Source organism: Tribolium madens, unplaced genomic scaffold (genome assembly GCF_015345945.1).
Source record: "Tribolium madens isolate multiple individuals breed KSU strain unplaced genomic scaffold, Tmad_KSU_1.1 Scaffold_20;HRSCAF=117;Tcas5.2_LG4, whole genome shotgun sequence".
NCBI classification, from domain to species: Eukaryota; Metazoa; Arthropoda; class Insecta; order Coleoptera; family Tenebrionidae; genus Tribolium; species Tribolium madens.
The window spans coordinates 12,257,584-12,270,582 of record NW_025400985.1 but is presented as its reverse complement, the minus strand read 5'-3'; the positions used below and the strand labels follow the sequence as shown (position 1 = coordinate 12,270,582).

The 12,999-nt window shown below is 30.9% G+C and overlaps 1 protein-coding gene across 4 annotated transcripts in view; it reads left to right on the top strand.

The window, feature by feature from the left end:
* Positions 1-12,999, top strand: part of LOC123005983 (disheveled-associated activator of morphogenesis 1) — a 54,728-nt gene that overhangs the window by 30,266 nt on the left and 11,463 nt on the right. For 2 of the 4 annotated variants that reach the window (XM_044400098.1, XM_044400099.1), the window contains exon 2: positions 8,010-8,132. In XM_044400098.1, coding sequence (XP_044256033.1) covers positions 8,088-8,132 — 45 coding nt within the window. In that variant the 5' untranslated portion in view covers positions 8,010-8,087. Of the gene's footprint in view, positions 1-2,938; positions 3,183-7,430; positions 7,469-8,009; positions 8,133-12,999 lie in introns of those variants that run through there. The other 2 variants (XM_044400096.1, XM_044400097.1) reach the window with 2 other exon arrangements.

The window sequence follows — 12,999 nt, the reverse complement described above, 5'->3', positions numbered from 1 at the left end:
ATGCTGTAAAAACATGTTTTTACTAAAATCTTTATTGTCCTATTGTCCTATTTTTTGACGAAATAGAGAAAAACTGTGCACTTTAAATTTTCAGAAAGTTTTTTTTTTAACCTTAAAAATGAGGGTTTGTGTGAAAAATATTTTAAAAATGTTTATTCTGTTTTCTTGCTTGCTTTTTTGACTATAAAATATGTTTATTCACAATCATTATAGCAATATGCCAATTCTTAACCTTTTAGAGTTCGGGAAATTCGTCATTACATCCCGTAGTTAGGAAATAAAGAATTACCAAGCTAACGAGTACCTCAAACTTCGGGGTAATGACACATTTGCCACCTCGCATGTAATGTACTATTAGTGTTTATTATACTATGTATTATATTATACTATTTTTTGAGTGCTATAAAAACATGTTTTTATTTAAATAGAGACAAAACTGTGCACTTCAAATGTTCAGAAAAATTTTTTAAACCTTAAAAATGAGGATTTGTGGAATTTTTTTAACAATGTTTGTTCTATTTTTTTGTTTGCTTTTTTGACTATAAAAACAGTTTATTTACAATCACTTTAGTAACATGACGAATTTTAATCTTTTGGARGTCGGGAAATGTGTCATTACATTCTGTGATTAGGAAGTGAAGAATTACTAACTTTACGAGCCCATCAAATGTCAATTTGTTTGCAAATCAAAAATTGAAATTTTTTGTTTAAAGAAATGTATTTGTGAATAAAATAGTATACAAACTTCCGGGTAATGACATATTTGCCACCTCTCATGTAATCTACTATTCATGTCTATTATACTGTTATGTTATACTATTAATCCATTCTCCAGTTTGCTTTTTTGAGTGCTATAAAAACATGTTTTCATTTAAGTTGTTCCAAAATCTTTAGTACTACCTATTGTCCTATTCTTTGCCAAAATTTTTGATATTGACATTTATGTGTTAACTAGGAATAATGCAATTTTAACGTTGGTTAACTGTGATTTTTTATTTTCTTTTACTACATATTTCAGTTCTAGACTTTATTCAAAGAATTAAATGTGGAAAAACAATGAAATTTTTAGATTTTTTGCCACGGTCTCTGTGAAGCTTTAATTGTGCCACGAAATTATTTCTGACAAATTTCAATGGTTGACGTAATTTCTCGGCGCTTTTTTGTCTTATCTCCACTCACGCTTGAAGAATATAACAGAACACGATTTTAGAATTCGCACCTACTTAAAATTTGATCACGATGTTGAGATAATGAGGAGATTTAAGCCTCAAACCCGCCTCTGTAACCGTTCACACCCTTTGCAACTTCCGTTGAATTTTTACCACACTTATCTAAGAAGGTCATCCCACATGAGTTTGGGCGTTGATATATTTATTTCCTGATCTAATCACAAAATTTAAACTGGACTTTAGTTCCTGAATCGTCATGAAATTCCATCCTTGAGGCTTGTCAACTGTWTCAGAATAATTGTAGATTACAAATTGTATTGACTTTAACACACTTCACTCAATCACCTTGAACGGGAAAGGATGAAGCGGTACTCTTTGTAGAATTTGCGATTCTGTTGCCTCTAGGTGCAGCTTTTTCCAGGGCATAAATGTTAAACAGGCGCATTTATGCAACGAATGGCCAAATGTCAACGATTCACAATGTGTCGACAGCAGGGGATTAATTACAACTCGATTGAAGTGATAAGAAATTTTTATTTGGCTCACGAGCCAACTAGTGATAAGTTAGAGCGAATGGACACTGGAAATGTCAGAAGAAATCACGAAATTACCCCAAGAACGAGATCAAAGCGAATTCTTGCAGCAGTGAAAGTTTAAATTGTTTGCTTGGTRTTGTGACAAAAATGTTCAACACACCCATTGATAAGAATTTTTTCTTTTAACAGTACATGATTTTGGCAATCTGATAAAACTTTCTGACCTCGTTAACATGTCTCAATGGCAATGCGGAACTATTCTTATCTTATTTCTAAATTTTTCGAATTATTACAATTTGTATCGACAATTTTGTGTTAAAAAGGTAAACCAACAAAATTTTATAAAGTAGTATAAATTTTGTTTGGAAACTTTAATTAGTTTAGCCTTTGACTGAGAGAAATTCTTCATTGGTGCAGCAATTAGTAATCTTCACCTTGTTCAAAATATTTAGCAAAGTGAGAATTATATTGCCAAAATAACCAAATTTTTCCTTTAATGGAAAGCAAATTTTTGGGTGCAATTAGCAAACCTAGTAATTAAGACATTAATAAAATTTTTAGAAAGCTGTTGATTATTTGCCATGAGGAACACTCCAGCTCCCATTCAGCGTAATGGTATTTACCATATTTAGATAAACTCAAGCAAAAATAAYCGGAACGAAAGCAGTTTTCGCTACTTTAATTAGTATTATTGTCGTTTTCAATTTCAATACACTATACCCGACTCAGGATGCGGAAAATTTATGTAAACATATGACGTTATACACTATTTTCTTTGTATATTATGTCATAATTAGCGATACTTTACATTTCGGATTTATTCTTGCGTTTTATTTTATTTTATTAGAGTGGCACCAACCGATCAAGATTATTCAAATTTCTTATCAAGAGATTATTTTAGATGATGTAGAAAACTAGTTTCGAGCAATTATGTTAATTTAATTTGTTTATAATATCTGAGGTCCCCCGCGCCTTTCTCTGCGAAAATTCGAACGTAAACAGAAATTTTTGTTAAATAATAGTTACGTTGTCATTGTACTGAAATAATTGGTGATAAATATTAATATTGTTAACATAACATTGTTAAAAAAGAAGGAACAGAAAGTATTCCGATGAAAAATATCTCGCGATCAACCTCCAAATTTACTTTAATTATTCAATCAAACTTTCTCGCGATGTGGCGCCACAATCGCAAGTGGGTCATATTCTTCGTGTTCTTCCATAGGTCTTCGTACACCTGTTCAGGTAAATGGCTCGTGTTACTAACTCTGGTGCAGTTCACCTGTTGTGTTCAGTGTTCGCGCTGCTGCGCTACAAGGAATGTCAAATGTGCAATGGTTTCAAAAAATGAACCGGCTTGAGATACGCGAGTTACTTATTTAATTTTTTCTATCGTTTCTATCAGAACAGTGGGGTTTTTAGTGGCAAAATGTGCAGCAAGGAACAAATCACCGAAATTATGGATAAAATTCATATGGTATGTTTTTTTTCACTCAATCAGGAATCAATCACAAATATTTTGTTGTTAATTTAGGTTAAATTTAATTTAGTCGCGATTAAAATTCTGACCGCGATATTGAATGTTTTCTACTTCACACCTCGCGAATATTTTATTGTGTAATCAAAAGTATTGTTTTAGTTTATTGTTTTGATACCGCAAGACATTGTTTACCTAGCGTTAAGTAAATATTACGTTTCCAAGTGTTTGGATTGAATATTAATATTTTATTCGTGAAATGAAAGTTTTATGAAAATCTGAATTGCCAATAAAATTTTCTAAATCAAAAAAAAATATTGCTTTACCTACTTATATTAATTTAATTTATGTTTTTGCAATATTAAGCTCAAAACATAAATAAAACTATTTTTTGCTCCTAAGATGACAATGGTTGCAAAATTGAATTAAATTGAAATAAATTAAAAACAATCACAGTTAAGAAAAAGGAAAAAGGAAGGACAGAAAGAAAGGAAAGAAAAAAAGAAGACGAAACGCAAAAAAAAATCATATATTTTTTGTAAAATCTGAAAAATAACGACCATCTGTCGCATTATGCGATTTGCAATTATGTTATCAAAATTTTCCGTTCTGAAATAAACCAACTGCTCAATTTAAACATTTTATTTTAATTCTTTCACATTTCATTATTAACAATAGGTAATGTTTTTTGTCATGTTGTTTTTTTGTTATTTTCTTAGTTCTAACATAATTTCTTAACAGTTTATCGGACCAAATCAATAAATATATAAAATTATAATTCTCCCAAATCAAATGAAAGATTTTGGCAAATAAAAAATTGAAAAATTTTAGTTTTTGACTGTTTTTTTTTATATATAAAAAGCTTTGTTGTACAAATTGTATCTTTAAAACGGTTAAAGGATAGAGCAAAGCCCTGTTTATCAAAGAGCAAAATTCTTCTCTTCTGCTTAAAGATTTTACAAGAATTTGTTTGAATGCATATTTTTTCAACATTTTTAATATCTTGTCAATAGAAATCTTAAAAAAACTAGATTTTTATAGCATTGAAAGCAAACAATAATAAACAAATATTTCAGATAACATTAAAAAAATGTTTTCTTAAAACTGAAATATCTTTTTGTAAAACTTRAAATGTCTTTCAAAAGTTGAATCTGCTTTTTCTTTTTCAATCCCATATGCCCTTCACTTGCCAGCTAGTTAATAAAAGAAGCGACACCTAGAGCAAACTTTCAAATTATGTGAAGGTTTTGCATGTTCGATTATTTGCATGCAAATGGTAAAAAATATTACCAAAGAATAGAAAATACCATCTGAATACTAAAAAACTTGCTAACAACCTGTAGTAATTTTAATAATGTGACGCCTTGGGGTTCGACAAAGTCACCTAAATATCAACGTCACTAATTAAATTTTGATCTAAGAGCATTAAATCGCATTACAGAAACCGTGTAAACGCAGCTACAATATAAAATTATGACAAAAAACCGAGTAATTTAGGGTGATTATTGGCAAATTGCTTTTGAAATTAATAGTCTCTGAGACGAATAATATCTCAGGGCGACTTCGGCTTTTACACAATTATTCTATGGCAGAAGTTTGAAAGTAATGCGACAAGGAAGTGATAAGAACCTGAAGGTTGGCTGAAAAGCGTGAAAAATTTCAGCCACGTGATAATTAAAATGCATGCTAATGTACAGTTAGCACGTGTTTGAGGAAACGACGTTAGGAAATGAGGATTTAATCCCTTGTGCGAAATTTCGTCATAATTGTGTCCACGTGACACTGTTATCAAATTTGCTCACGCGTGAATAATGACAAATGTCACCTTTCATTATTTGCATGCGAAATATTGCCCTCGAGTAAAAGTTGTTTACTTTAAATGGTGTACAAAATGCACCGTTAATTGAATCATTAAAAATTACGACGATGCGAAGCGTCTTTAAGGTCAGGAGTTTTTTTTATCCGAAACTGGTATCTCCTTATATGAATGAAATGAGTATGAGTATTAAAAATCGAATCTTGTCTTTCGTGGCCTTATTTCTCAAACGATAAAACACTGCATAACTGTCCTACATGCATCCGTTTATAGGTTTCGATCAATTTGTTGCGCCTGAACGAGCGAAGACGTGTCTTTACACGTGTTGGCCTAATTCTTGACCTCGACACCGGATTTTTTCGATTCGAGGGAAAAGCGTGATAAATTACACGACTATGTTTGGGTAGCGCCGGAAAATTACTTCAGATCTTTCAAAAATTTATTATTCATCGCAGGAAACGAACGACCATCTGCTCTACTTTACTGACAACAAAAATTGCTTCGAAAAATTATTGATTACGAATAATGAGCTCCCAGGAATCGTTTATTAAACCAATTATTGGCAACTAGTTGAAAAATAAATCATAACTGCAACAAACACAACCATTAAAATGACTTATTTTACCTTCAGACATTGTTTGTTTACATCGTTGCAAAAATAATTACTTTTCAACAAAAGAAAAACAGTGGGAATCTTAAGCAACTTGGAACTGCCAAAACTCCTTAGTTGTTCAATCGACACTTGAGTTGTATTTTTTGAAATGTTATAAAATAAAACTGTTTTTTGACCCAAAATATGGTCGTATTATTATAACACACAATGCACCTACTTTCCCTCTTCAGAATTTTAAATTAGGTTTTTCTTCTTTTGCGCCAAAAAACTAAATGTTGATTTCTTACTTAGCAGTGGAATATTCTATTGTATTATTTATTTATTTTTTTACACTGTAACACTAACTTGCTTTCAATAATGCTCAATGCTTTAAAGAGAGTAATTGTTAATAATACACATTTGTTAATAACCCTTTTTACTCGAAAGAGAAAAGATTGCTTGAAGTGTTGCAAATGCTACTTTTTTTAACTTTACTTACATTTTACAACAAAAAAACTAAAACAAAAATTGGCTATCTATTATAATTAACGTCATTTTATACTTAAATATTTGCAAGTAGGTATTTACTTTTTTCTATGAAATGAAATAGTTTGTATTACAAGGGAGGAAAGTGTGTCTTTTCCACTGGTGAAAGTAACCAGTAACCACCAAGGGAGGAAGTGTATTACATATATTTTTTCTACGACCCAGCCAGAAAAAATTCAAAATTAACAAATTCTCTTGATATTTAAGTTTCGCCATTAAATCTAGCAGCATGCTTTCTGTTTATATGAGATGTTACACATAGGTACTTTTATTGTAATTACTTTCTGTTCAACTCGTAGGAAATAGTTATTTGTATTACGAAGGAGGAAAGTGTCTTTTACACTTTCCTCCAGTGTAAACATATATTTTTTTTTGTAATACATATTTTTTTTTCAATGTTCTAGCAAGAAAAATTTTTAAAACTAACAATTTCTCTTGATTTCTCAGTCTCGTCATTAAGTCTAATAACAAGTTTTTTCCTTTGTATGGGAGGGGTAAAAGGAGGTAAAATTTTTACTTCCCTTGGAGGTTATAATATATAGTTCTAAAGCAAGTTTGACAGATAAGGGAGGGACTTTTTGGGAGGTAAATTACGTTTTCTGTTAAGGTCGTAGGAAATGGTTATATGTATTACAAGGCAGGAAAGTGCATTTTTTCCTCTCGCAGGTGGAAGTTACTACTAGAGACTTGTCAGGGGCACCACCTAGGGAGGAAAAAAACACTTTCCTCCACTGTAATAAGTACATAAAAATTTTCCTACGATCCAGCAAGAAAAACGTCAAAAATAACAATTTTTCTTGATACCTCGTTTTGTGTTTCTATGGTGGATGTTTCTATTTTTAATGTAATTTTGACAGATGAGGGAGGTAATTTTCGGAAATTATGGTGGAAAAACTTACTTTTTGTTAGGGTCATAGAAAAAAAATATGCATTAGTCCAAAAACCAAAAATTCAATAATACATATTTAATGCTTTTAAAAAGAGGAAAGACTAATTGTTAATAATACAAACTTCTTAACAACGCTTTTTACTGAAAAGGGGAGAAATGTTTTAAGGTGTCGCATTTTTTTTAAATACTTTGGACAATATTTTACAACAAAACATACATCATAACTAACGTCATTTTGTACTTAAATAAGTGCAAATATTTACTTTGTTTTTTAAGAACGTTTTATGCACTAGTCGGAAAATTTTAGAATGAATAAACGTTATTTTTATCAAATTAGATCTAGGTTTGAGTTAGTGAGTGTTTGTAAATTGTGTGCACAAGGTCGTAATTCGGAAGTTATTTCTGTTGCAATGAAAAGTAGGGGAAGCACCGAAATGGAAAACGTTCGTATTGGTTTGTCTGCTTCAAGATTGCACAAAACTCCTTCGAATCCCATTAACAATTATGTTTAATAAGCCTCATCGTTTGAATTTATTATATGTCAATGAGTTGTGGTCTAACGCCTAGTTTCGTTTTCTTTTTATTCTCCTCAACATGCCATTAAAAGCGCAATTTTTTCTCCCGATCGCCTTAGTAATTACCAGTAGATAGATACAAGCACAGGTGTTGCTTGACACTTAAATTATTTACCAGTCTTTCAACGAGATTTGCGATTCTACTATTGAGAATGTGTTTTCAATTGCACGCCTCCAAAGCCATGAAATGAGATGAATAAAAATTTAAATATTTTAAGCATTCATGACTTTCCCGATGATGGTGCACAATTACACTTTCGCTAAGTCGATTAGGAGTGCGTTTTGCTGTAACGCAACGAGGTTAAAGGGTGTATCAAGTGCTTAATGACAATTTCCCTCATTTGCGTATTGTTTCGCTTAGTAGGTTTCTGTGTTTTGTGATAATTGGAACTTTCTTTTCCTGTTTCAGGGGTTGCCCAAGTGCTCAGTCAAACTGCCTGCCTGGGAAAACATAACTAACGCCCTGCCTCGATTCCACATACCAGCCATGCCGGCCGTGCGGTCCAAGCGCGGCTGGTGCGGCTGTCTTCAAGTAAGTAAGATTTTGGAAAAAAATCACAATTTTTAACTGCAATTGCGATTTGTTCGAGAGTTAATCGTCTGAAGCCGCATGGTGATCTTTGATCATAAAACTGAAACGGACGCTTTCTGTTCTGAAAAACTGGAGTCGTTTCTTTACYAAGAGATTTGAATATAAATTAGTTGAAGCTTGCAAAATCTCAGTAATTTTTTGCTAAACATGGAAAAATGTTGATGGATAATTTATGCAGTTTATAATGTTATTTATATCTCCAATTACAATCATAATACTATACATATAAAATGAGCAGTTACTTTAAATACCGTTACCATTAACAGTTCTGTTTGTTTTTACAGAAGGGTGAGACCAACACGTGCTAAAACAAGGACATTTACGCCAATCGTTTGTATGAATTGCAAATATCACTTCTGAAAACTCCCTGACCCTGAATCTGTCACATTTCAAAAAGAAATTATTTTTACAATTCCTGTTATAATTTTTTCTTGCATTTTGGTTAAAATTATGCGTAAATCCATATAAATTTAGTAAATTTAAAGGTTTACCGTTTTGACAATAATATATTATGTTTTTAGCAGTATTTTTTATGTCTATTTAATGATCTAATGGCACTGATGATCTTGTATCTATATGTTTTTATGATTATTTTCTTCATACCATCAAAAAATTATAATTACTATGGTTTCTACCCATTTTACAGAAATTATTTTCAAATGTCAAAATTGTATCGCGGTTAAAAATACGTCAAAATTTAATTGCTTCTAAATTTCTGTAATTTCCTTTTTAATTGTACCAATTTAAATACAAAATAATAATTAATTTGTTCCAAAATTTATTATTAATTTATTCAGGAAATAATCATGACGAATATCCTGCGTGCTTAATAGTAGTAACCTGATAAAATTTTGACGTTTTTTGTCAAAACGTTTTGCTAAGAAGAAATATTTCTCGTCAATTTTTCACCCAAAATTTTGTTACGTGGCAAATTGACTCGACATATTTCTAAGCAAAACATTTTGACGAAAACGTCAAAATTTTATCTGTTATTTTTATCCACTTGGAATATTACTGTTGGTTATTTAGTAAAGATACAAAAAAATTGCCAATAAAAGCTACAAATAACATTAAACAGAGTTACAATTTAGGATACAGCTTCCTTGTTTACTCTTCTAACGGCCTGTAGCAAAAAAACTTAGTATTACAAAACTTATTTTTTCAACAGAAATAAAGTCAAAGTGCAAAATTTAAACTCTTCTTACTTCATAGATAGAACATTTTCTCCATGTTCCTGATATCCTACATGGCATATTTCTCTGTGACGCGAGTTTTGGCGCACCTGTATATTTTATCCGAAAACGTATTCAGATTGAGAGTAAAGAGCTACACTATAATTTGCAAATAAATGTACAAAATAATCAGGACGCTTTGCAAGTAATGAAATTATAAAAATTTAATTTAATTAGTGCAGTTAGTAATGCAAAAATTGCTGCAACAGCGAAAGAGAAAAGAAAGAAACAACACTAAAAAGTTGATAATTCATGGTAAAAGTAAAAACGCTTAAGCAAAAAAATAGAATTTTTATTCGATGGCTGAAAGGTAAAACTTTTACTTCTAACATTTGATTATAAAAGTGGTCACTTTTGTGACGCTTGCGGATAAAATTTATTAATCTTGAAGTATATAGGGTGTTTTCTTTTTATTGCTACAAATAAGAAACTTTTATCTTAAAATTGAATATTTTATTACTTCCTTAAATTTGTAACAATAAAAATGGAACACTCTGTATTTAAAAAAAATGAGTATTTCAATTGTTGACAAGTAAGTGTAAGCTGATGAATTTATAATTAAAAGAAAAACATGACACATAAAACATTAAAACAATAAGGACAATTATGCCAACCTTATTGTAATGAATTGCAAATGTAACAAATTTATTCTTTCTGAAAACTCCCTGACCCTGATTCAGTCATATTTTAAAGATAAATTATTTTTAGAAATCTAAATGAATAAAATTAATAAAAAACACTCATTTTTTCTTGTATTTTGACTAATATTTAGCATAAACCAATATTTGGCGTCATAATTGGCGGTGATTGAGTGTGTTGTGAACGGACCACAATTTTTAATACGCCTGACGATGTGTCAAATGTCAGATTAATAACTTTCAATACGATGGTTCGTTCACAATCGGACTTTCATGGATAGCGTTGACGCCAAATGTGAAAAAACACCCGTTAAATTTAGGAAGGTTTACCGTTTTTGACCAATTTACTAATTTTGAAGTATATTAACATTTTAACAATTGAAAAGTATAAGCTGCTGAATTTATAATTTAATTGAAAAAAAAATTCAAAAAATAAAGCAAAACTACAGGAAAAATTGTAAAAAGTGTCGTTTATTTGTGCAGAATTTTGCTTTTATCAAATTACACCGCTAAGCATTCGTGTCAGTTTAATTGGGTTACAACGGGGTTTAAAATGTCTGGACAATAAAGTTGACCATAAAAGGAATAGAGTAGTTTTGTCGAACGAACCGGAACAAACGGTACACATTAACAATGTAACAATCCATTTAAATTTTTACGATCATTGTAAATTATCTTCGAAAAGAAAAATTGGAGCTATTACGTCTTATATTACATACCTGCAACAAAGCCATAAAGATATATAAGAGCTTTATTCAGATTCTTGAAAGAGTACGTGATTCAAGCATTTTTTTAATGTGACGTCAGAATGAACTTTAACTCATTGTTACATACTTTCTTTTTTATTGAACTTAATGGGTTTTTGTGATCAAGTGAAACTACTGAACTCACAAATGTCAAAATATATGTATAAACTGAGGTATTTTCTTCGTAACTTCTGAATCACAACCCAAAAAGAGAATTTTTCAGCCTGGAAGCTTTTGAAATATGCTTTAACCCGTATATGGGTTTGATGTAACAGATTTTTTGCGATGTTAGATCCGATATTTCTACCAGCATAATTATATCAATTATTTTTATCAATACCCACATTAAGATGGTGAAAGTTAATTGAAAATGTGCCATTTCAGAAGTGACACAATGCAATTAGAACTAATTCAGGTTATCTAATAATTTAGATTGATTTGTATTGTGTTTTGCAATTTTTTTCTCTTTGCTTCGGAATGAGTACAAACAAGTCTCCACCTATCAAACCAGGAAAAAAGAGGCGACTAAAATGTTATAGTCGACGAACAATAAGTGAAAATGAGAGGAAGAGTAATTGTTGAAAGAAAAACTGTAATTTTGTTCAGACGATTAATTTTATTAATGGCCAACAAGCATTGTCAGGATTATGGAAAATATTTCGTAATACTTAAACAGAATCTTGTAATAATTAAGTTGTTACATTCCTCGAGTTATTATAGTAATTTGGTGTAGAGTTGCTGTCGCTTATCTAAATCCTAAATTCTTGGCTTTAGATAAAGAATAGTCATTAGTAACGACCTTGTTTGATGCCGTAAGCAGTTATGCACAAATTTCCTGACCCATGTCACTGGAGTTCACATCGTGCCATATGCAAAATGTCAGAAAATGTTGCCATATTTCCATTTCCTGAAAAACCAATTTCTTCACTGACACCATTTAATACAATATGAAAGCATTGAAAATCTTTTCACATTGTGAAGAGGAATGTGGGGTCAGAGAGCAAAATGCTTCAAAATGAAACTTTTTTGTGCCAAAAAAACTGTAACATAATTGAATATTTTTCTTAATTGGACAGCTACATGACTTGATTTTTATTGTGATCTGATTTGCCAATCAGTTATTGTCCGAAAGTACTTCCTCAATTAGGCCCAAGGCTGTTTTGAATCACTACATCACACCCAAAATTAGATTTATTTTCGAATCAGATGCAATTTCGAATAGAAATCTTCTAACGATCGACACGCGAAATACCATGAGTAGGATTCTTAAATTAAAACGAAGTAAAAGCTTGGCTGAAAACGGAGAAAGTCTAAATAGCACCAAAAATACCTAATTCCGGCACTTGTAATCGAAAAATATTGCCCAAACGATAAAATCGAATCGTGAAATAACCAAAAGTGTGTCTCGTTGATCATTTTGATGATACAGGAATTGGATTTGGTTCTTGGCCTTGACACTGCGAGAAAATCAATTAAACCGGTTGTAATTATAAAACGGATTTATATAATCCATTATCTCAGAAATACCATTTGAAAACCACAAATCGCTTAAATTATGCCAAAGAATTCTAAAGATTTTTTATCATTGTCTTGAGAAGTAAACAACCCGAAGCGATGAGATTATTACGATCTATCATAGGAGAATGCAGCCGAGGACTTTCTCGTCTTAGTTTTTTCGTGATCTAATCTTGAATTATTGTCGGTTTGTAAATTGAACTTGTTAGTGCTTTTAAGACGGGATTCATAATTGTTTAAGAACCTTGAATCAGACAATAACTCAAATTTTATTGGACATTTAATTGTTTTTGCAAGGTTCTTGCTACATATTGCTTGATTATTGGCTGACCTTTGATGCAAATCATCGTCATTGTGATGGATTCTTGGGAATTTGCGGGAACGCCTCTGGTCTTTTTGATTAGCATTGAAGAATAAAAGGGACATACAATTGAGTTTTCCCATAATTTTCATTATACCAAACCTGCTCACCTCCTTTTTGTCTAATTAAGTCAAATTTATTCTCGATCTACTTTGGTAATTTTTTGCCTATTTTAGAATTTTTTTTAAAATTGAGTATTTACATGGTTAAACGATTGAAAAGTAGAAATATTGGACTCAAAAACATGTTAAATTGTTCAGTTCTAGAAAACTTGAATATTTGACAAAGCAAAAAAATAAATAAATCAAAGATTTA